At 43.9% G+C, this 26,475-nt stretch overlaps 1 protein-coding gene across 1 annotated transcript in view; it reads right to left on the bottom strand.

Moving 5' to 3' along the window:
• LOC124556288 (stAR-related lipid transfer protein 13) overlaps positions 1 to 26,475 on the bottom strand; it is a 667,281-nt gene that overhangs the window by 96,282 nt on the left and 544,524 nt on the right. The window contains exon 11 of the mRNA XM_047130265.1: positions 24,408 to 24,470. Coding sequence (XP_046986221.1) covers positions 24,408 to 24,470 — 63 coding nt within the window. The remainder of the gene's footprint in view (positions 1 to 24,407; positions 24,471 to 26,475) is intronic.

Here is a 26,475-nt window from a genome sequence, read left to right as displayed (position 1 = left end):
CGCAGTTCCAGCCATTACAGATTTTATTGCCCATTCAAGGCGCTTCTTCCGCTACAGATTTACGGACATCTCTTGTTTGGCGAGCGTTAATGGCTGTTTGGAGCAATCTACATCACCCTCAATCAGGAACTGCTCCACTAAAATTGTAATGCGTAAAAGGAAAATTCTGATTTTCGTATTAATTTCAGCAGTCACAGCGAAGAGAATCTGTTACGTACACAACATTTTTAGAGTTGTTAGTTAGTGAAACAGTGAATATATTTTATCGGTAATACAGAAGTAGGTTCGGAACAAATTTCTCCGATAAAATAGCTATTTTTCTGCTAGACTGACTTCTTCTCTCGCGTGAAGTATCTAAATTCATCCAACTGGTGATTCGAAAATATTAAAAGAAACGTAATTCTAAAAACAAGTACTCTACGTGTGCCAAAAACACCTTCTGGAAGTACAGCGAGTGTTCTAGCTTGATCTCCTTCAGTTTCAGCTGACCTCAATTACTATGCTGGTCTTTCCAGGTGAGTTTCTCTTCTGGGCAAAGTTTCCAAGACTTGTTGAAATATATCGCAAATTAAACATGGACATCTAGATCAGTTGGGCAAGGCTAGGTAAGGAAACAGGGTGTGGGCTCCTGGCCGAATCGTCCTGGGAGGATTAGGGTAACTACAGAAAACCTAAGGATGTGAGTCCTACTTCTCTTCCATTGTTTCAAGTACTCACTATTACCTCCAATAAGATGCTTCTGCGCTAAGTATATGTCCCAGAGTATACATGCCTGGCGATGAGGGTACCACTGGCAAATATTTTGCTTTCGAATGAGAGATGAGGAGCTACCTGGTAATTAACAACTCAGAACAAAATGGTGAAGTAGCTAGTAGCTGGTGTTGCAGACAAGGAACACAAACGTGTCGAGGCTACTGGTGGCAATTGAGAAATAACATTTTGTCGAGGAGATTTAAATAGAGAATAATATTAAAATGAACAGTTTCACACTTGTGAAATGTCTTTCTTAATGTCTATATAACCATAACTATCACTCACAATTTAAGTGAAGGACCGTCCTTTCCCAAGTAATTTTCGCTGTTCTACGTTTACTAGGTATGTAACGAAGGATGAACCTACGAGTAACCTGAGTTCAATAAACCGAGACGCTAGTTAGTCGCTACCGCTATAATTTGGAAACCGGTATAGTTCTAACTAAGTCACTGGCAACCTGACTCTACCGTAGTCAGCCATGCAGAAGGTTCTTGTGCCTAGACAACACCTAGTAAGCGTCTTCCTTGTCTCTGAAATAGCGTAAGATACTGTATGGAGGCACGGCATCTTACGGGAAATCTACAAATAGAGATTCCGTAGTTGACTTGCCATATCCATGCAGCCTCCCTACCTAAACACTATTTCAGATGCCGCATTGACGACGTTCTGTCCACTAAAAGTGATGAAGTAGTATGAGATGATTGGCTGGGAGACACCGAACGGCAGGTTAAACAGCCTAATTGGAAAGGTTTTTCCTACCCCTGGCTCTCTCTGGCACCTTTTCTTCTGGAAGTGTGAGATTTGTGTGTTAAATGTATATGATACGCGTAGATGACTGTAATGGGTGTGTGTTTAGTGTGGTGTCATGTTAGCGTTGAATGATGAGAGAAGGGAGAGGGTGAAACCAGGCCCCGGCAGATAATAATTTCCTGATAACGTCGGTTTAAGAGTGTTATTGGTAAATATCGTGCTTTTACAGTTTTTATTCACTTCGTATCTAGTACTACCTACGTTCAACGAACTTCGATCGTGTTGTTTTACGTCTGCTTGACGCCTGGATCTTAGCCGCACAACTCACTGAAAGGTAAGTTTCACTGACTATTACTTAACTACAGTTTAAGTGTGGTGTAGTGATTTTTATTTTACTGTAACAGGAGCGTCATATGTGACAAAAGTGTACGTTTGTTGCTGTTGATTAATTGCTATTGGGGAAACCTGTCAGGACTGTAGGGTGGCGTTTTTTTTGGGGGGGGGGGGGGATGCAGTGGGGAAGCTAAAAAGGTGTTATATGAGGCTATTCCTTAGAGTTGTACGTTATGTAGTCGAGACAAGAAAATCGTGGAACACGGGAAAATGATTTACGCCTTCCCAGCAGAATTACAAATGGCATATTTTGAAATAGATAAGTTGATGGGGGAAAGAGACAATAATGGGAGCTAGGTGAAGATGACGAATAATAGGCAAACGGAGGGAACCTCAGAAATGGCATTTCAAATTCTGGTTAGCAACCAATTCGCTAAGCTTAGCTACGCGACAGAGAACATAGGGGCCATGTGAAGAGATATTGACGGCGAGGTTAATGTGCTTATTGTAGGAGGAGCAGGAAACTGCCTAGCAAGCAACTTAGAATATATCATTAAAGATATAAAGTTTTGCAGCGACATGAGCAGCCCTGGGTTAACGTGCTGTCAGCCGTGTGAACAAAGAACTGAGCAAGTTGTTTTTGACTGAAACAAAGTCTCATACCTGTGCCGTGCCTGTTGATGCGATTGGGACATGGGGATACACTAATCAAGGCCTGCACCTAAGTGGGGATAAGGAAAGGTTAGCTAAGCACCTTGCAGAAAGTGTAAGGGGGCCACAAGCACACAAGATAAAATTCCTGAGAGTATTGGAATCAGAGGGGCACATTTTTTAGGTTAGAGTCAAATTATAGACAATGAATATTGAAAGAAATTCGGGCAATACAAGACCATAATACACAACAGTTTCCAGGAAAATAAAATTAATTTTTCATCAGAGCATTTGAGAGTTGGAAAACAAGATAGATGGGCTTATTGCATGCTTAGAAGATGTGAAAAATTCTGAAGGAGTAGATGTTCTGTGCCCCTCTGAACACGACGGATGGTCATCATCAGTGTCACATGTCTCCATTCCACGAGACATTGCGAATAGGTTTGAAACTGAATCCAGGACATTGGCGCAAAGTATGCTAATTAGGAACTTTTCACCACCATTTCCATTAGCGCTTGACGTACCCGGATGGTCGCCCATCCAAGTATCGGCCACGCCCGGTGACCTGACGGGAACAGGTGGAAGATGTAGCAATGCCGTTGGCATGTCCTGTCTAGTGCCTGGTTGGTTTGAGCAGATCAATCAATCCTGAAGGCTCTGTTTTAAGTGTAACAGTACTTTCAATATCAACCAACGAAATAACGTCGAGTGTGAGGTACCCATACAGTCCTCACTACTTGTCTATGATTTCACTGTTTTCTTCTCCAGCTCTAGGCTTGCAATAACTGCCCGCATATTGGAAATCAATATTGCGATATAGCAGAAGTGGGTAGAGAGTAGCGGCTTTAATTTATTTTTGGAGGAAATAGTTCGTTTTGGTTTTAACCATTCTCATCAGATTTTGTAATGTACGAGGGCGTGCTGAAAAGTATTGCCTCCGAATGTTTTTCGTGAAGACTCTTCAAGCTTTTTAAATATAACAAACGTTATTTACATTCTACATCTTTCTTCTTCATGTTTAAATATTTATTTACCAATATAGTCAAATCGGATGGAACAAAGTCTGGACTCTGAGACGGATGACCGATGACGGTGAACCCAAAGCGTCGGATTGTTGGAGATGTTGCAGCGCTAGTGCGTGGTTTGGCTTTGCCATGCTGAAGAAGAGGCTGCCCCAGGTGTGGACGAATTCTTCGAATATGAAACTCGATTACAGCACACTGTTTATCACGCATCGAGATAGTTGCACTATACACCGCCATGTTACACGCTACAATTCGGAGTTCTCTGGCGGCAGAGGGCTGCAAATATATAGACATGAAGAATAAAGAACTAGAATGTTAGTGACGTTTGATATATTTAAAAAGGTTTACGAGTTTTAAAATACAAATTCCGAGGCATTACTTTTCAGCATGCGCTCGTAATTTCAAATGAGGGACACCGTTCTCTGTTTTTGAAGATTGTGTCAAGTGTCTGGGCTTCACTTTATGTCAGAGTGAAATGGTTGCCATATACAAGGAATGTCAAGGACAAAACCTCTACAGGCAGTCATCATAGGTCGAACCACCTACTCCTTCTGGCTCCACGATTTTTACCTCACCATCTATGGTCGTCCTATCCACCTCACTCCTACCCCGAAATACCTTGGCTTCACCCTCGACCATCACCTCACCTGGACTCCCCATTTCCTTACGATCGAACACAAAGCGCACAACAGACTGTGCCTTCAGAAACTCCTGTCCAGCTGGACATTGGGACTGCATCCCTCCACCATTCTTCACATCTACAAATCCCTGATCTGCCCCATCCTTTGTTATGCCAGTATTGCTCGGATTTCTGCTCCTTCCAGATTTTTATAAAGCCCTCCAAATCCTAGAACGCCATGCCCTCGACCTCACCTTCCATATTCGTCTTCCGTCCCTCACGCAGATCCTCTACAACCTCATGCCCTTCCCACATCTTCTTTTCCTCGAACGCATGTGCACCCTGTACGTCGTCCGCCGACTCATTCTCCCCTCCATGTGGTGTCTTCTATCCTCTCTACCACCAGTCTGTTGCCGCACCTTTAGCGTTGTGTCCTGCCCTCTCTCCATCTCCACACCCTCCACCTCCTTTCGCAATGCAACTTCCAGCACCCACTCCAACCCAATGATGAGCTTCGCCCTGATCTCTACCCCTCCTACCAACTCTGACTCCACCTTCCACCTCCTACTCCTCAGGGCTCCCTCTCCCTTCCTCTTCCCTTCCCCTGAGTGTTTTTCATCCCTCCTCCACCCCTCTCCCTTTCCCATGCTCCCCTTCTGTGTCTCTGTGCTTCCTCCTGACTTGCCTTCCATCTCCCATCCCACCCATCTCCTGCCTCTTGGTGCAGCCCCCGACCCCCCTTTTTTCCTTTTCCTCCCACCCCCTCCAGTCCCCCTCCCCCACTGCACCTTCTTCTTAACTTCTTTTCCCTCCTCTCAGGCCCCCAATCCCTTGGCAGGCTCCCGGCAGTTTTCATTCTTCGTGTGTGCTCCATGGTTTATAGTGGTTTTTTAAGTGCCTCTCGTTCTGTTTGTTTTTGTACTGTGGCCGACTTTTAACTGGTGTGTGCGACTCCAGTGTATTTTAAGAGTCCCACAAAACGCCAACTGTGTTCTTTTAACTATATGTCGACTTTTTTAAACTGTCCCCCAATGAACATTCCTGCGTCAGTGTATATTTTAACTTTCATTATCTCCATTTACTATGTTTTTATATCCTTTTTTCCGCCCCTTTTTATGTATGGTTTCCTCTTTTTATTTTTTGTAGTGCCACTCGGCTGAAGAGCTGTGGATTGTGCCGCTGTCGTATGGGAATGGAATCACAATAAAGAAAAAGCCTTATGTGCATTAAACATTTAACCCTTTCATTGACAATGTTGTTCTAAAACAACACTATGTTCACAGCAGAAGCATTAAATCGTTATGCACTTTCAGTGGCAGTGTTGCTTGCGGCCATCCATTGGTTGCACCTAGCTGACAGTGCCTATTCTGTAGCGCAGTATTTTGTCGTCAGTTGACACATATAAGGCAGGTTTCAGGAGCACTGTGAGGTGCTGGATTGTCTGACCGTGGATGAGAGTAGACATTCACTCAGGCTTTGTCAGTTTATTTTTGTAAATCATATAAATGCTCCAGAATGAAATTTTAACTCCGCAGCTGAATGTGGGCTGGTATGGAACTTCCTGTGTGCTGGATCGACACTCGAACTCGGGGCTGACAAGTGCTCTACCGAACTACTGTGAAGGCTGAAAGATAGGGGACGAGGTACTAGCGGAAGTGCAGTTGTGAGGACGGATCGTTAGTCGTGCTTGTGTAGCTCAGTCGGCAGTCTGCCTTTGGCAGCTGTGCAGTGCTGATGTGCTGTGTCTTTACACCTATGGAGTGCACGCACTCGTTGTCAGTTTTGAGCGGCCGTCACTTAGGTGTCGCTTACATGTGCTAGAACAATCGCCAACAGTTTTCGAAAATCCACACTACGGTCCACCATCTGCAGTGATTTCACCTGACCAAAGACTTTGGTAGTGGAACGCTTCCTATGTGACGTAGATAAGATCCCAGATTCCGACACTTTAAGGCATCCGTTTGTTCGCCTTATGCAGTACGGTGTACGTCCAAGTTGTCGATGACGCGGAGTGCGAACGAATAGTCCATGACACCAAACAAGGACTACGGTTCTGCCACGACGATGGCAATGTCAGTGCGGTCAAGTTTTCGAATTACCATTCGAGCTCCTCGCGGAAGACGCTATCGCGGCTTTACGCCCCTATGGCTTTGTATATAGTTACACTGCTGAACGATGGGCGCAGTTCCAAACGTACACCGTTCTTAACAGTCTACGACAGATCACCATCGATCTCCTTTGCCACGTGGTATCTTATCTGCAAATCAGCGAGTGCCGCGCGGTCGTTACATACGACGGCCAACCCAAGACCTGTTCCGGCTGCGGCAAAGGAGGCCACCCCAGGTCTGAGTGTCTTCAACGTAGCATTACTCAATAGCCGGCCGCTACAGTGGTGCCTCCGACTCCGACGACGATTTTACCGATCACCTACGCATCGGCGCTTTCTTCTCCTCCCGCCGTCCGTCGTCAATAAGACCACATGCCAGTGCCCCTCCGGTTTTCCGAAATAGGTGGATGGTTATGCAAACAACGTTCACCTAAACAGCGCAAAACGAGGTGTCGTGTGGTCCCTGAACGAGAGAACTCATCTCTCCCTGAGGGTTCAGAGGCCATCCGGCCCGACGAGGCGTCGGAGATCCTGCACGACGACAAGAATGACGACAAAGCGACGCGGGATCTGGCTGTGCCAGTCCCTACTTCGCCGGCTCGCCCAGGTGCACCTGAACCGACGGACTCCACCGTTACAACTGCCACCGAGACGTCCTCCGCTCCTACGGACGAGAAGGAACATATGAACGCCACAGCGACAGAATCCTCGATGGCGGCGACTGACGACCTCGACGATGACCCGAACAACAGGCTGCGGACTGAGTTAGCCCAGACGGACACCTAGTTCTGCCGACGCCAACGGCATCAGATGGAGTACCACACGGCTAGTCACTGCCTCGCCCCTCTTCACCCCCACTGATGGAGTTCCCTTCCAAGGTGGGGCTCGACTCCAAACGTACCAAATAGCTACGATAAACACTAATAAAATTACCTGCCGAGTGAAAATTCAACTGTTGCGAGAGATGATATTGGCATCAGACGTCGACACCGCACTACAACAGGAAGTACACTCAGCCACACTTCTGGACGTCGCGGGTTATAGCACTTATTCCTAACCTGGTGATCACCTGGACTTGGCGTGACCATCTATGCCCGCAAGGGCATTCTAGTTTCTGATGTCACATACCTCCCACCCACCAGAGGCATGGCGATCACTGTCATGGGATCGCATACTGTCAACATTTACGCTCTGTCAGGCTCCGCCCATAGACATGGCGGAGCTCGTTTCTACTCAGGAGAAATCGCCCCTTTATTTTTTTGGCACTGTGAACATTACTTGCTTGGCGGGTGATCATCAAATGCCCCAGTACAATAGTTGTCAAGAACTGCGCTATGTCGTCCATGATCTTTTGCTTCGCGACAGTTGGGAAGTTTGGCACAGCGACGCACCTGGACGCGCTTACCAGACAGGTCACTTCGCGAGCCGCCTTGACAGGATTTACTCTTCTCGGGAATTCACATCTGCACTCTAAAAGTGTATAACTTTGGCTCTTGAGCTTTTCAGACCACTGTGCCTATATCTGCAACACTATCCTCTCACAACAAGTGGTCTGGTGCACTCGTGCACTGTGGAACTTAAACACCTCTACGATCACAAATGTCTTCAACGCGTTATCGAGACATGGGTCACCTGTGAACGTCACTTGCCTCAATACTGCACAACCTTGAGTTGATGGTTGGAATGTGCGAAATCTCCCTTTCGACGCACCTTGATTCAGTACGGCAAGGAAGCAGCTGTGTGGCACTGGCAGACTACCGACTATTTATACGGCATTCTCAGTGACTTGCACTCCCAGCAGCCCACTCTAAAACCCGGACGGAACGCAGAAGGATTAAGGCTACAGGGGGGCGTTGGTGAGGACCACTGTTCTCAGTGACTTGGACTTCCAGCAGCCCACTCTGAAATCCAGACGGACTGCAGAAGGATTAAGGCTGCAGGGGGGGGGGGGGCGTTGGTGAGGGCCACTGTTCTCAGTGACTTGGACTCCCAGCAGCCCACTCTGAAACCCGGATGGAACGCAGAAGGATTAAGGCTGCAGGGGGGCGTTGGTGAGGACCACTGTTCTCAGTGACTTGGACTCCCAGCAGCCCACTCTGAAACCCAGACGGAACGCAGAAGGATTAAGGCTGCAGGGGGGCGTTGGTGAGGGCCACTGTTCTTAGTGACTTGAACTCCCAGCAGGCCACTCTGAAACCCAGACGGAACGCAGAAGGATTAAAGATGCAGGGGGTCGTTGGTGAGGACCAGACGTCAAGATTCGGCGGCACAGGAACACCCCACCATTCATCGTATCGCCTCCAATGGGAAACAACGACGACGATGATACATCAACGAGATCTACACCTACCGCGCTCAGCACGTCACTTGTCAGGCCGTAATCGTCAATGCCTTTGTAGACGACTACCGCACAATGTACCAGGCAGAGCCTTCCAACATCCGTGATAAGGGGGTTGTGTTACCACACGTCACACGCGCTCTCGCCGGTGACGAGGAGGACGAGCTGACGGCGCCAGTGCGACGAGGTCCACGATCAAATCAATAATTTTGCTTAGAATAAGTCAGCTGGCGTCGACGGATTGCCGATAGAATTTTATCATGCCTTCCTTGCGCCAATGGCATCACGGTGGACAACAATGTTTCATGAACTGTTGACGGACAACGCTGTACCGTCAGCCTTAGTCAGGGGAATTATTATCCCTATCCACAAACGGACACCGGGAGCGACGGCAGCACATTACTGCCCATAATTCTGCTTAAAGCAGACTATAAAATTTATGCACGACTACCGGCGAAGCGTTGCCGCAAGGTACTCCCTTGCATTCCGTCCGCAGAAAAGACAACTCCGGGTGTCAGTTAATACAAACGGTCACAGGGGAACATCGCGGTTTGATCACACTGGCAGTGGCGTGCACATTCCGAACCGTGTTGGTTGTCATACATTCTGACAGCGCATTCAACAAGGTGCGGAATCATTTTCTATTCTCAGTAATGGACTGAACGGGTTTTCCACACCCTTCACTGTTACCTGTACCGCAGCGCCGAATCACTCATTCAGGTCAACGGCCGTGTTGCGGGACCAGTGACTCCACACCGCTCCATAAGGCAAGGTTGTCCATTTTCGACACTAGGCCTCCTGTATGCTATAGCTCTGCAGCCATCCATCACGAGCCTGACGACCCCTCTCTCTGGTCTCACTTAGCGACTGCACACTTTTCGTTGTCGTGCGTGTGTGACGACTTCCTCCTCTTAGTCCACTCGCGGACCGAAACACAGTTGATGCAACTTCATTTGATATCAACGTATGCCTGAACTACCATGAAAATGACTAAATCCTCGACGATGCTCATTGGACGCGGATGCGGCCTATCACACGACGATGTAGCAACCCGCTCCCCCCCCCCCCCCCCCCCCCCCACTTCCCCGTGGGCACAGAACTTACGATACCTTGGTATCATTTTTGCCTCCACTTGCGCCGCTCGACTGTCATCCATTTTTGGCGTAGTCTTCAAATTATCCGCACTGCAGTGCGACAAAATCTCCTCCGCCAACTCGATTCCACAACGTGTCGAATATCTCAATCAACATGTGGCGTCCTAGATGGTCCACATCGCACAGGTACTCTCACTGCCAACAGCTATTGGACGCAGCCTCCAGGGGGTCTCGGCCTTGTCAATGTGCGACTCCGACCTACGTCTATGTATGTGACCACCATGCACAAGCAGTGGAATGGGGCCACCTCCCTTACGCGCAGCTAACTGGACACTCTTATGCCCACGACCATTTCTCCGCCAGTGCCAGCAGGTCACATCACTCACCATCTGGCGCACGTTTCTGATTTCATTGTTGACTATAGTTACAGTGACACTCACATACCGAGCACACGCCTCCGATGCCTATCCCTCAACAACATCGGAGTCAGACATCCATCGACTCTGTGGCCCACGGTTTGGCGTCGTATCCACCAGCGTTTCCTTCCCTCCATCGTCCAGGCAACATGGTACCATGTTGCATATGGAAAATTCGCCACAAATCAATATCTTCACGTAATAGGACTGTCGTACATTCCGCTTCATACAGTCTGCCACCTCGTGTACGACGATGCCCACCACCTGACTTGTGCTGCCACCAGTCACGTCTGGAAACTGGGTAGACACTTCGTTGCCTGCTACCTCCGCCCTCCGTCGGACTCGATTGAGTTATGGACTTGTATCCATCCAGAGAATATTCATTTCCCCGCCACTAAAAATCATGCAGCTGTATGGGTCAAAGGATGGACGATCACTTACCTGTATGCTGATGGCGATAAAACACCCCTTGACTTCTGGCAGTACTTACAAACCGCCCACAATGAAATCGAGCACCGACCGCGCTACCACACCTTTTTCGCCTATTACCTTCGTGCGATCCTTACGTCACCTTTGCTCAGCTGGATGGCGACACACGCGGACTGCACTCCCCCCCCCCCCTCCCCACCTCCCCCCTGCTGTCGTCTGACTGAGAGTCCTCTCGCTGCATTTCTATATTGTAAGCCATTGGGGGGTAGGTGCATGGACACGTGCCCCTTTCTTTTGTGCACTACACCACACCAAGTCAGTCATTAGCCCAACTATAGTGTCCCCTCCTCCTTGGCTTCTGCCCTCCTTTTTTGTGCTTCTGCCCGGTAGTGGTGCCGGGGACACCGTGGCCAGGCCTCGCATGTTGACCCTTGCCCACGCTGCCCCCACGCCCCATTTGCCAAGCAGGAGGATGCGTGCAAGTCTAACCTTGCCCCTGCCCACTCGTCCCTATTTGTCTATAGCGTCACTCCTCTTAGCTTACTTTCAGGTTTTTTCTTTTCTTTTTTCCCCCACACCTTGTTAATAAAGACGTTTGCACACTTTGTTCGAGTGTAGTGTCTAATGTTGGTTTCATTAGAAAGACGCCCTTTATGTTGTATTTATACTTGTACGAATAAAGATAGGCCTATTGTGTTTAACCTGCTTCCTGTTTCTGTCCCCCCCCCCCCCCCCCCCCGCAAAAAAAGCGTCGGGGCGTGGTTCCGGGACAGGAAGGGGGGGGGGGGCATCGTGGCCAAGTCTCGGGGTTTCAACCACTGCCCACCTGTCTCCACCGGTTCGAAGCTGAGCACTCTAATTACTGTTAAAAGCGAAAAAGTCGATAGAGCACGTGCCCGCGAAAGGCAGAGGTCCCGAGTTCCAGCCTCGCTCCAGCACACAATTTTAATCAGTCAGAAGTTTCATATAAACGTTGGTTTACACTGATTCGGATAAAAGTAAATTAATATTTTAGTCACTGGATGACCAACATCCTATGTGTTTTTAAAGTTAATAAAATTAAGCTTGCGATCCCTGTCGATAACACTTGTTACATTATGCAAATTGCCTGTTGTGTTCAACAAGAACGATATGATCTAAACCTTGCTGGTTATGTGTCAACAGTCCGTTTTGTTTCAGGCACCTCGAAATGTTGTAAAAAGAATTTAAGTTTCAAAATCCAAGTAGAAATCGATGTTAATGAGATGAATCAGTAATTTCGGAGATTTGTTTTATTTCCATTGTTTTTCACTGGTATGACCTTTGACATTTTTCCAGTCTTTAGGCAGGAATTTTTGTCACACCGGTTACTCCAGTAATAAGAGGACCGACACTTGTGCAGTGCCTGTAGTTAACATTTTTCTGCACGTCACATGTTAAATGAAAGCGTTTTGCGTCGTGGTAAGAGGACAGAGACTAGTTTACTACCTGGTCTGAGTACTCTTTTAGACAACGATGGGGGTTTTAAGGCTCTGCGTTGTTCCTTACCCTCAGTCTAAAATGTTAGATAGGAATCTTAGCGCATTTTCTAGTTAGTTGGCCCATCCATTTTTTTGTGCAAGTCGTAACAAGGCTACAGTGTTCTGACTTACTGAGCTAGTCCCGTCTGTTACAGCATTTATAATTTACAGTACATAAAAAAGTTATATCGCCAGAGCCAAGCCTTGTGTATGAGAGTATGGTTGTAGGCATGCATGGCGAGGTTGAGTGGCATTGAGTGAATAGGATTTTAATGAAGATATTATGGTATAAATTATAAAGACCGAATATTTTGGAGAGTGTTAGTAAGAGTGTTCATAACTGCGATATTGGGCGCCCTTAACTCACAAGCATCACCACCACCACCACCATCATCATCACCAGCATCAACCTGCGTCTTCGAAAGCGTTCTAACGCTAGTAGACAGAACTTCTTGGTCATTGAACTTCTATCACAATTTTCAATCGTCAGCCGTAGTACTATCTCTGCCCTGCAATAAGGTAATTGTCCATTTCATCTATACAGAGCGGTAGAGGCATAAGGGCAGATACTGTCATCATTACTACCTTAATATGTTTGTGCGTTTGTTGTTTTTTCTCTGCACGTAACAGTCTTCTCGCAAACACGTCACATAATTTACTACGTGATATTTTCGGCACGGTCGTAGCTGCAGCACTAAGAGGACTACGCCTGTCAGTATTGACTTACAGGTGGTAGTAAGTTCCTAAGGGACCAGACTGCTGAGGTCATCGGTCCCTAGGTTTATACCCTACTTAATCTAACGTAAACTAAAGTATGCTTAGGACAACACACACACCCATGCCCGAGGGAGGACTCGAACCTCCGACGGGGGGAGGCGCGCGAGCCGTGTCAAAGCACCTCAGGCCGCACGGCTACCCTGCGCGGCTCTCTCAGAGTAGCTCTTGCAACCTATCTCGTCAATTACTTGCGGTCTCTGTTTTTCTCTACGGTTTTTACCCTCTACGGCTCCTTCTAGTACCGCGCAAGTTATTCCCTGATGTCTTAACAGATGTTCCCAGAAGATCACTTTTCTCGCCATTTCTGAGGAGAACCTCCTCATTCCTTACCTTATAAGTCTATATAATTTTCAACATTCTTCTGTAGCATCACATCTCAAATGCTTCGATACTCTTCTGTTCCGGTTTTCCGACGGTCCATGTTTACTGCCATATAAAGCTGGGCTGCAAACGTACATTTTCAGAAATTTATCCCTCAAATTAAGATCTATATTGGATAACAGTAGACTTCTCTTGGTTAAGAATGCTCTTTCTCCCAGTGCTAATCTGCTTCTTATGTCCTCTTTGCCCTTACCGTTATGGATCACTATGCTGCTAGGTAGCAGAATTTTAGAACTTCATCTATTTCATGATCACCAATTTTTATGTTAAGTTTCTCGATATTCTCATTTCTGATACTTCTAGTTACTTACGTCTTTCTTCGATCTGTTCCCAATAGGTAATCTGTACTCACTAGGCTGTTCATTCCCACTAACCAACCTAAAAAGATGCTACTTCTAATAGCTATAATTATTATCCTGCAAATAAAGTAATTGCTGATGTAATGTTGTTCAGTACACTGGTCTCAGTGACCAATAAAAATAACTGCATTTATACCCCTACAACTCTGTATTTATACTTTTTAAAGTGTAATAAGTTTTTATTTTATGGGAGATACGGTCAGTAGGTGACATCTCCCAGTGTATAAGTCGTGGCGTACTAACTTCTAAATCATCTTCTTGTGTTGTCTTTTGTTTGTTTTAAACAGAGGTTTTTCAACGCCGTAACTTTATAGTTACCGCAAAACTCCAACCAAATGCGAAGAATTGTTTTTGCCAGTTAGAGACGCATCTCATGACACCTGGAACTAATCGTGACATCTAGCGTTGCCTCACACCTTCCCCGGTCTAGTGAACACAGCTGTAATTATTCAGAGCAACCGACCACCCTGCTCGCTATAATAACGTTTTGTTCGAAAATACGCCGTAGTTGCGCAAGGCATATACTTCGCTCGCTCGGGCTATAGAGAACACAAAAACAGGAACTGGTTACACAAACATAGCACAGCTGCTGCCGCTGTACCTTTCATAAACCAAGTGAATGAAGAGGAGAAGCTTTAGGGCTGCAAAGGGCATGTAATTTAGCTACGTTCCGTACCACAGGACATAATGAACGTACCGGATGAAGCATGCAATGCAGACTCGATTATTTCAACTCTGAAGCATTCGCAGAAGTTCTGTGATGGGCCGTGCGCTCATGTGATAGCTTTCAGCAGGTCCTACGAGCTTATTGAGAAGATAGGTAACTGTGAAGACTTATGTAACCGATCTGCTCAAAACACGTTTTGCACCATCACTGGTTCGCCGATTTTTAAAAGGGAATCAGCCCGTAATTTGGTGGTTTTGAGTTTGTTTTTCCTGCAGATTCTACATCTGTAACTGAAGAAATTGATATTGGAGGGTTACCAGACGGTCAGTTAATGTACTACTATAGGATTCTGAAAAACAATATTATTTTTGTAGTGGCACCAGTCAATGACTCATGCTCTTTTAAAATTAAAGAGGCATCAGTCGTGACTCGTGCCACTTTGAAAATAAGACTTAGATAGCAACATCGATGATGCTGCATATTATGTAATAATTTCCATTCGCACTCCGCTGCCAATGCATTTTGCATACACAGTATGAAGACTGGCATAAGCACAGAATATTTCTGCCTTGAGGGTGCGGTCAAGAAGAGTACAAGTGACGTGTGCTAATTTACAAATGATTATATAAAGATATGCCGCAAGAATACACCGAACTTTGACTATTCTCAGATAATTGTTGAGCTCAGAATAAGGACCACACTATCGGCAGATTTCTATTGTACCTAACACATATTGGGAGAGTCAACAAAATTCAACATTGCTTTCCAGTGAAAGGACACAGTTTTTACCGTGCATTAGGCATTTCTGCATTATAAAAGGGAAATTATGTAAACCTGGCTGATTATTTACTGTGGATGGCGTCACAGAGGTGATTGATACACGTTCGAAACCAGATAAATTTATTGTTAGAGAGGTTGCTGCTACTGAAATACTAGACTTCAAGTCATGATGGCAGGAGTACTACAGGAAGACAAGAATTTCTGTAGAAACCCTGTACTGGAAGATCAGGGAAGGTGACACTTTCTGTTAGCACTTATTCTCATATTGTTTTCGATAACACAAGGGTTGTACTGCATCTTAACGGTCAATGGACTAATTGGTCACACTTTTCTTATGAGCCTTCAACGTGGTCCACTGACTGCGTCATAGAAACTAGCTTATCCATCAGGAAAAGTACCGATTATGTCCAGTATATCCAACGGCCTGGACAAATTTCAATGTTGTCTGTATGAGGAACATCTGCCGTTCTGTGAAGAAATTTTGAAGGCTCTGTAAAGAACGACAGCCAAGACGATTGCACTGCCAAACACTGATTATTGATGTAGATCGACGCATTAGTATTGTGAAGCGTAGAGCTGTACGTGTTGTGTTCTACGAGTGCGTTCAGAGAAGTAATGCCTCCGAATTTTTTATGTGACATTTGTTACAGATTTTTAAATAAAACAAATTGTATCGACATTCTACATCTTTCTTCGTGTCTACATATTTGCAGCTCTCTGCCGCTAGACGGCTCCGAACTGTAGCGCGTAACATAGCAGTGGGCAACGTAACTACGCCGATGCATGAGAAGCAGTGTGCTGTAATCGAGTTTCGAAGTCGAAGATTCGTCCACACATGAAGCACCCTCCCCTTCAGCATGAAAATGCCAGACCACACACGATATCTGCAACAATATAACGACTTGGGTTCATTGTCATTAATCATCCTCTATACAGTTCAGACTTGGCCCCATCCGACTTCCATCTGTTTACAAAACTTAAAGAACACCTTCGAGGGCTTCACTTTGATAGTGTTAAAGCGTTGCAAGCAGAGGTGAGGTTGTGGCGCCTTCAACATAGTCAAACATTCTACAGTGACGGTATCAACAAACTGGTCTCCCGTTGGGAGAGATGTATTATATTGAGAAATAAATATGTAGACATGAAGTATAAAGATGTAAAATGTTAATAAGTTTTCACATTAAAAATTCTGAGGCATTACTCTTCAGCACGCCCTTGTAAGCAATCAAGATAACGGTAATAAATGGAGTGTGCGATTTCAGTTTTTTACGTGTTGTATTTTTTCAGTCTCCAGCTTTGAATGATTAATTACATTACCAAAACATAAGATCAGAAATTCAATCTCTGGTGAGACAATCACATTTGCATTATTTAACACAAACGCGCCGATAAAGATGTCCACATAAAGTTATTATACGATTTAAACAATACTTCTCAATTTCCCACAAATTTGTGTTAACTGACTGGTGTCCCTCATAAAAAATACGAATCCATAACGAAATGCATGTTTGTATTTTTATTGCTTGAAAACACATCTTTAATATTCTTGACCATAGGAAATCGCCATACACGGCTGTATTTGGGCTAAAAAAATGCATTCTCAGTGCAATCCAGTAGAGCTCACTTCGTCTCCAGTCGTCAACAAGACAATGCTGCCGTGTCCACTGGTCAGCCCCTGTGCATGACTCAAAGGTTCATATCAACTTAGACCGTGCGCCCATTGCCACTTCACGGCAAGAATGATTGTCAGTGGCTTAGGAATTGACATGTTTTCAAATATCTTTCATGTGTCCCTATAAATGTTCAGAGAATAATTTATCATGTCAAAATTGTCACTAATTACTATAAACATTCACATAACTGGTTTCAACATATTAACGGCCGTTTTCAGATGTGACAGTAATCTACAAGTAGTTTTGTCGTAATCTATGATCACTTGTTACATGCATATTGAACATCAAGCCTTCCAACTCACCAAAAACATATAACAAAAAGTCCTTCTCATGGAATATGAAAATTAAGACATTACAATATAGTAATCAAACCGGAAGCCCTGTATGCAGCAGAAACATTGTCCGTCACCAAACATGGCCTAGTTGAATGGTTGGAGATCAAAGAAAGGAAGATATTAAGAAAAATTCTTGGCCCCAGATTCTACAATAACAGACTGATTCACATCAAAAATTAAACTCTTTACGAAACTACCTAAAAACTATCAGACACAATGAGGAAAAGAAGAACTGATTTTTATGGACACATCCTCAGAATAAACCGAAATAGATTTAAAAAACTCCAAATCACGCAAAATATACTCATGGATAAAACTGCAAGAAAAGAAAGAGTTGTTCCAACTCAAATTGAAAACCAAACAACAACCCAAATCTCTGAAGAAGAAAGGAAAGCAAGATTAGAAACAAAGAAACAATACTGAGCTAAAACAAAGGCACAGAACATTACAGATTGATTGATATAACGTATCCCAAAGTAAGGTGAAACAAAAAGAAGAAAATATGCATACATCTTGCCGCCATCTAGTAAAAGAGTTTAATAAATAAAACAAAATTCCCCGTGTTTGCTTCGTGGGTAAATAAACAATGTCTGATCTCCGCTTGTGGTCAGCTGCCTTGCAACAGCCTCTGCCGGTCCCAAGCCCGTTTGAAGAAAGACGGTTGGGCATTGGGCTAACAACCCAACCCCTTAAAAAGATCTTTATAACGAAACACAGTCTTGCCTCCGACACAGATAGTTGCAATGGAAGACGAAAAGTGCGAATGAAAAATGGCCTACGATTTGGAAATTTAAATTTTGGGTCTTGGAATGTTCGAAGCCTATATACACCAGGCGTCATCCAGACTGTGGTCTCAGAAATTAACGATATAAACTGGACTTGGTGGCAATACAAGAGACAAGATGGTTGGGTGAGGGTACTTACAAACAAGATGGATATGAACTGTTTTATGGAGGTGTGTAAATAACCACGAATTCGGCACTGGTTTTGAGACATATGACAGATTAACAGATTTAGTTAAAGAATTCAAAGCTATTAACAAAAGAATGTCCTACATAGTACTCGGAAACCAGCTGTCAGACACCACACTTATCAGTGTTCATGCCCCAACAGAAGATAAAAAAAATGAGGTAAAGGAAGAGTTCTATGACCAACCAGAACAAACAACTGAAAGCACACCAACTAGAAATATCAAGATAGTTTTCGGAGATTTCAATGGAAAAGCGGGAAAGGAATAATTCTATATACTAGCTATAGGAATTTACAGTTTGCATAAAGATACCAATGAGAATGGTCAGAGGATGATCAACTTAGCTATCTCAAAGAACCTAAGAGTAAGTTCGGCTTACTTCAAGCAGAAGGGAATACATACGGGAACGTGGTGCTCATCGGATGGAAGAACTACCAGCCGGATATATCACGTCTTAGTGGACCAGCGCTATAACCATAGAGTCATGGACATCAGGTCGTATAGAGGAGCCGACTGTGCATCAGACCACTTTCTCGTTGTGTGTAGACTTAAACTGATGTTCACCTAGATGTATTGGAAGAAAAGGGGACACTAGATCCTGCTTTGAATGCCAGGAAACTGCGAGAAAGTGCAATTAGAGAACAACATCCTATAGGAATCAAAAACCGTTGAGGGGCCCCAAGAACCTAGAGGCAAGAGAGAACGTATAGGAAAAATGGGAAGAAATAAAGACCACTGTATTAACTGAAGCGGAGGATACGTTGGGAGGAAAGAAGAGAATGAAGAAGACAGTATAGTTCAACGAGACACGCCAGAAGGCTACAGAAAAGAGAAGAAAGATGAGAGAGAAGTGGCTGGCTGACAGAAGAACAAGCTGAAATGGCAACATTTTCTCAACATCAGAAGCGAGACAAAACGAATCTTGAGAACAGAGAAGAGAATATTTCTATCCAGTTTATTAGAACAAGCTGCGGCACAGAGCCACAACAAGAATTCAAGGCAATTTTTCCAATGCTTCAAAACCGCAAACATGGATTTCAGAGCCCAACCTACTGCATTAGAGATAACAATGACAAGCTGATACATGACAAAGAAATAATTGTAGAAAGATGGAGAGAATACTTCTCACAACTATTGAACTGTTCAGACCCAGATGAGATGTTACCTGCAGACACCGCGGACGAATGGAAAGATGGAGAAGAATGGGGAGTGACTGAAGAAAATGTGAAGAATGCAATCAAAAACTCCAGAAACAAGAAGGCCTCAGAGGACGACATCAGAATAACAGGAGAATTACTCAAAGAGGAAGGGGAGAGCTTGCACTTAGAAATATATGAACTGATCCAGTTGATATGGAAGAAGAAGACATTGCCAGAACAATGAAAATTGGCCATAATAATCCCGATATACAAGAAGGGAAGCAAAATGGAATGCGGTAACTACAGAGGTAGCAGCTTGCTGAATATAACCTACAAGGTAGTGTCTATCATTATCCCCAGAAAATTACAACCGTTCGTAGAGAATAACATACAGGAATACCAAGCTGGGTTTCGACCAAACCGATCGACAATAGATCACATTTTCACCCTAACACAATTGTCTGAAAAACACTGGGAATATGATAAAAATATTTAAAGTATGTTGGTCGATTTTCAATGTGCGTACGACAGCATCCACAGGAATAGCCTCTACAATGTACTGTGGACTTCAGAATCCCTGAGAAGCCAGTGAGAATTGTGCAAAATTGTATGGATGGATCAAGGGCAGCTGTGCCTTTCTGAGGGTCGCATTAGAAAAGTTTGAGACTGAGACAGGTCTCAGACAAGGGGTGCTCTCCCATATGTTCTGTTCACTGTCATGTTTGAGAAAGTAATAAGAGAATGTAGGCAACAGGAATGGGCTGGAGTACAGATGAATGATAATTTCAATTGTCTCGCATACGCAGATGATATAGTACAACTAAGTGAATCAGTCCATGAGTTGAAACAAATTTATCAGAAAAATTACGCACAGAAAGTTGGGCTAAAGGTGACTCAAGACAAAAAAGAGTTTATGAAATTAGGAAGAAGGTAAAAACAGTAAAAATTTCTTGAGATAGATGGCATGAGGTCTAAGAGAGTCCACGAATTCAAAACGTGGTTTGCCAGAAACAACAACATAGAAATGGACATCAAGAAAAGAATAGCATGAGGAATGAAATGCATGTACTCGCTCAGGGAGACGTTCAGCTCAAAATGTATATCAACGAATACCAAAATGAGAATCTATAAGACAGTGATATGTCCAGGAGTCATGCATGGTTCAGAGACCTGGAGAATGACAAAACGCCAAAAGGAGAAACTGTTAATATTTGAAAGGAAAGTAATGAGGAAAATATGGGGACCAATCTTAGATGGAGGAGAATGAAGAAGGAGGAGGTATGACGAAATCTACTTCTTGATGCAACATCCAACAATGCTACGGAAGTTGAAGAACAAAAGAATCCAGTGGGCAGGCCATGTAGCCTGTATGCGAGAAGAAAGACTGGGGAAGAAAGCATTCGAGGGGGAACCAAGCACCAGATGCCCCATAGGACGACCAAGGCAGCACTGGATTGACGACCTGGCGAAGGACCTGACAGCCCTGGAGATTGAAGACACCTGGAGGAACCGAGCACAGAATACAAAGGAATGGTGGCAGTTTGCGGAAGCATCTTGTGACCGCAGGATATGTATGTATGTTCTCCCAGTTTCTACTCACATTAGTAGTGTTTGCTAAACGTCTTTCAGAGGTAACTTCATGGAAGAATTTTGCGCGATACAACAGGATAATTACATGAGTAAAAAGGGTATTAATAACAAACTATGTTAAATTTGAAAAACCTCTCTGCGTTTTCTCACTGCGTGGTGAACGGTTCATTTGGTGGGAACTTTAACCTCCGCGACGTCCTTGTGTTACTCGAAGACAGTAGGCTGCAGGTTTCACCCTCTCTCTTTGTAACAACGAGAATATTTCAAACGAACCAGAAGCACAATTTCAACAAGGCTTCAAGGAAACCGATCTTGAAGAAATTATCCCGGTATTACTTTGGTGTAACATGGATACACCTAAATTATGATAGCCTAATTGATGAGAGTCGGATATTAGAAACTGTCACTATGTTCAGCAATACGAACAAGGATTCAGTCAATCAAGTAATGGCACGACAGTAAGCGAAGAGTGATCATAAACTTTTAAAGTGCATATTTTATGGTTACTGCAATACGAGTGTATATAACACCAGACGCCACCCGCACACAAATAAACAGAGAACGAACTTCTCTCTCCCGTGGAACAAAGAGCATGCTTTGAACCGCCCTTTCAGGAGCCCCTTGTTTGCCGTGATGGAAGACATCATACTTGGCTCCTCTTGTAGTCGGTGCCGAATGTCTTGACGACAACGAGGTTATTTCAAACAAAACGGCAATCCAGTTTTAAGGAGGACGTAGGAGGAAAACGATCTTGAAGAAATTATGCCGATGTGGCGTGGATCTGACTACGTTAGGATAGCCTAACAGATCCCAATTGGTTTTGAAATCGGGTCCACGATTCATAAAAAAAGAGAGTGTCTGAGGCATTAGGCTTCGAATATTAGCTGAAGCTCTATTTTTCTTTTTTACAGTATGCCACATCTACATCTCTTTTATTCTCTCAGTAACGTCATCAATGTCATTTTTCTTGTCCACAATCTGGATCTGTAAAACTACTATCACGATAATCAACCAATTATTGGCGCATTTGCTACTCCACAGCCACTAAATTTTGAAAGAAGACACTGCCTGCAGTTCGGAACCAGCAAGAGGTTTTCATACAACGTAAGTATAATAGACGAGGACGCAAGGAGAAAAGATGCCGACTGTGTTAAATTCTTGAGATTAAAACTTGGTAATAAACTAATTTGAGAGGTGTACTTGACAGAACTGCTGTAACATAAAAAAATTATCTGTGCTGTCAATGTTGTAAGAAATAGCAGATGCGAAAATAAAGAACTGGCTTACTTAAATTACTTTCTTTCTATGATGTCGAACTGTATAACATTTTGGGACAACTCGTTAATTGAAGCTGAAGTTTTCTGGGCTAAGGCGTCTAATACGAATTATTTGTGTCATAAATGCCTCCCAAAAGCCAGTTCTGAGAATTGGGTTTTCTAATTACTGTTTCTCAATAGACAGGGTGTGTTTTCTACGTCTGGATTGGTTGCAATAGAATTGGAGTTATGTTATGCACGGTATCGTATACAGGGTGTTCCAGGATGGATGGTCAGTACTCAGGGATACAACAAGGACGATAATTCGAAGCAAAATAGTCTAGAAAATATATACTCTAAAATGCATGCCTTAAGAGCTATGAACACTTGCTAAGTGGAAGAGGTGTGTTGCACAGCAGCGAATATGAAAAAGTGTTCATAGCTCTTAAGGTGTGCACTTCAGGGCATATGTTTACTGGATATTTTTTTCTTATTTTGGTCAATGCTACCACCTCTAAAACATGGAAAGAAAAGAGCACTGAGTAGAAGAGATTTGTTCCACAGTATCTAAGATGAAGAAGCACATAAAGTTCTTAAGATATGTATTATAGAGCCCATATTTCCTAGACTTCTTTAGCTTCGAATGATCGTTTCTTTCGTATTCTTGAATATTGAATTCCTCATGTACACCGCGTACGCAGTTAAGGTTCGTGGTGAGCTTTTTCGTTAGTATATAAAAGAAAAAATGTATAAAATTAATGAATTTTTCACATCCATGAGGATCATGTTCTCGAGATCTGTGGAAAGAGCATTAGCAGATCAGTTTTTTGTAAATGTGTACTACGCAATTTTGTTTTTCTAACATGTGCCACATCATAGAGGATCTCCTCACTACGGGTCTATGGAACGAACAGTATCTTTTTCTCGTACATGTCACGCGCGCAGATGCACGTGTGACTTTGTAATGGCTGCCAGACAAGACAGGGGATCTCAAGCTGATTCCGTATTTCTAGATTTCCCGAAAGCTTTTGACACCGTTCCTCACAAGCGACTTCTAATCAAGCTGCGGGCCTATGGGGCATCGTCTCAGTTGTGCGACTGGATTCGTGATTTCCTGTCAGGAAGGTCGCAGTTCGTAGTAATAGACGGCAAATCATCAAGTAAAACTGAAATGATGTCAGGTGTTCCCCAGGGAAGCGTCCTGAGACCTCTGCTGTTCCTGATCTATATAAATAACCTGGGTGACAATCTGAGCAGTTCTCTTAGGTTGTTCGCAGATGATGCTGTAATTTACCGTCTTGTAAGGTCATCCGAAGACGAGTATCAGTTGCAAAGCGATTTAGAAAAGATTGCTGTACGGTGTGGCGGGTGGCAAACGCTAAATAACGAAAAGTGTGAGGTGATCTACATGAGTTCCAAAAGAAATCCGTTGGAATTCGATTACTCGATAAATAGTACAATTCTCAAGGCTGTCAATTCAACTAAATACCTGGGTGTTAAAATTACGAACAACTTCATTTGGAAAGACCACATAGATAATGTTGTGGGGAAGGTGATCCAAAGGTTGGGTTTCATTGGCAGGACACTTAGAAGATGCAACAAGTCCACTAAAGAGACAGCTTACACTACACTCGATAAATAGTACAATTCTCAAAGCTGTCAATTCAACTAAATACCTGGGTGTTAAAATTACGAACAACTTCATTTGGAAAGACCACATAGATAATGTTGTGGGGAAGGTGATCCAAAGGTTGGGTTTCATTGGCAGGACACTTAGAAGATGCAACAAGTCCACTAAAGAGACAGCTTACACTACACTCGTTCGTCCTCTGTTAGAATATTGCTGCGCGTGAGATCCTTACCAGGTGGGATTGACGGAGGACATCGAAAGGGTGCACGTAATAGGTGAGAGAGTGTGGCAGATATGATACGCGAGTTGGGATGGAAGTCATTAAAGCAAAGACTTTTTCGTCGCCGCGAGATCTATTTACGAAATTTCAGTCACCAACTTTCTCTTCCGAGTGCGAAAATATTTTGTTGATCTCAGCCTACATAGGTAGGAATGATCATCAAAATAAAATAAGAGAAATCAGAGCTCGAACGGAAAGGCTTAGGTGTTCGTTTTTCCCGCGCGCTGTTCTGGAGTGGAATGGTAGGGAGATAGTATGATTGTGGTTCGATGAACCTTCTGCCAAGCACTTAAATGTGAATTGCAGAGTAATCATGTAGCTGTAGATAGCGGAAATCTTGTTAATGTTGACAGCGTACAAGAGGTTCGTCAACGACGGTTGCGCATATATCGCTGTTAAGAACTGCGTATTAGGCCATAGTCCAATGCTAGTAGCTTATAAAATTGGGTGCTGAAGCGTCCGGCATGCTGAGGGAACCCGCTCCACAAGCCACAGCAAAGATTCGCTAGTTTCCCTTAACAACAAGAGCGAACAGCGGTGGCCAGTTGGTACTCACCTTGTCATGTTGGGCGCGCCAGCTCGTCGGACCGACCTCCGAGTCTGACAGCGACACCTCCAGCTGTGAACAATGCAGCATTACTGAAGCGAGCACATAATTCATGATCTGGTACTAGCACATCCTCAAAGCCACTTTTCTAAACTTTTATTCCTATCTGGAAAATTTGCTGTTAAAGTCTTAGCAGACAGGGCAGACATTAAGAGGTAAATGCATCTTTTATATTATTATTTTACAGCTACATCAACAAGTCTTATAATGTACGAGGGTGAGTCAAACGAAAACCTTAAATATTTTTAAAAATATTATTTATTGTGCAGAAGTGGTACAAAGCTGTATCACTTTTCAACATAATCTCCCCCACGCTCAATGCAAGTCTTCCAGAGCTTACAAAGTGCATAAATTCCTTTAGAAAAAAATCTTTTGGTAGTCCGCGCAACCAATCATGAACCGCGTGGCGTACCTCTTCATCAGAACGGAACTTCTTTCCTCCCATTGCGTCTTTGAGTGGTCCAAACATATGAAAATCACTTTGGTGATGAGGAATGACGCCATTCCTTGTTCGCTCTCTTCGTTTCCGGTTGGTGGACGTGAACCCAGGTGTCTTCCACAATAACGATTCTTACAAGGAAACCATCACCTTCTCGTTCAAAGCGCCGAAGAAGTTCTTCACAAGCATCAACACGTCATTCTCTCATTTCAGGAGTCAGCTGCCGTGGCACCCATCTAGAAGACACTTTGTGAAACTGGAGCACTTCATGCACAATGTGGTGTGCTGAGCCATGACTAATCTGTAAACATGCTGCAATGTCATTCAGTGTCATTCGGCGGTTTTCCTTCACTATGGCTTCAACTGCTGCAAGGTTCCGTGGAGTCACAACTCGTTGTGCCTGACCTGGACGAAGAGCATCTTCCACTGAAGCCACACCATTTGCAAACTTCCTACTCCATTCGTAGACTTGCTGCTGTGACAAACATGCATCACCGTACTGAACCTTCATTCGTCGATGAATTTCAATAGGTTTCACACCTTCACTACGCAAAAAGCTCAATCTGGCGTTCACCAAGGAAGTATTAGAGGCCGTCTGCTGTTCCAGGCGTCTTTGATTGTTTGTATATAATGCTGTCATTTATCGTCTAGTACACTCATCAGAAGATCAAAAACCAATTGCAAAATGACTAAGACACGATATCTGTATGGTGCAATAAGTGGCAACCGACTCTAAATAATGAAAATTGTGAGGTCATCCCCATGTGTACTAAAATCAATCCTTTAAATTTAAGTTACATGATAGATCACCCAAATCTAAAGGCCTTCAATTCAACTAAATATCTAGGAATTACCATTACGAACGACTTAAATTTCAGCGATCACATAGATAATGTTGTGGAGAAGGCAAATAAAAGACTGTGTTTTATTGGTAGAACACCTAGAAGATACAACAGGTCTACTGAAGAGGCTGTCTACAATACGCTTGTCCGTCCTCTGTAGGAGTACTGCCGTGCGGTATGGGATCCTTACCAGATAGGTTTAACGGAGGACATGGAAAACGTCCAAGGAAGGGCAGCTCGTTTTGCATTATCGTAAAATTGGGGCGAGAGTGTCATGGGTATGATACGATAGTTGGCTTGGCAATTATTAAAACAAAGGCGTTTTTCATCGCGGCGAGATCTTTTCATGAAATTTCACTCACCAACTTCCTGCTCTGAAAGTGAAAACATTTTATTGACACCGACTTATATAGGAAGTAATGGTCATCATAACAAAATAAGAGCAATCAGAGCATTTAACGGAAGATTTTAATGGTCATTTTTCCCTCACGTTGTTTGAGAGTGGAACTGTGGAGAAATATTCTGGAGGTGGTTCAGTGAACCCTCTGCCAGGCACTTAAGTTTGAATTGCAGACAAACCATGTAGATGCAATTGTATGTCGTCAAAGCGTTGGCCCTTGATGTAAATTTTCACTTGGTCGTTTTATGGCAGGTTCTACTAATAACATTAGGTCTCATTATCCGTGACGATTTTTTCCAGAAAAAGATAGTCCACGTTTTGCATTTCAGTCAAGTC

The sequence above is a fragment of the Schistocerca americana genome, chromosome X (assembly GCF_021461395.2).
Source record: "Schistocerca americana isolate TAMUIC-IGC-003095 chromosome X, iqSchAmer2.1, whole genome shotgun sequence".
Lineage (NCBI taxonomy): Eukaryota > Metazoa > Arthropoda > Insecta > Orthoptera > Acrididae > Schistocerca > Schistocerca americana.
The sequence above is the reverse complement of the archived record's forward strand: the minus strand, read 5'-3'. Positions and strand labels throughout refer to the sequence as shown.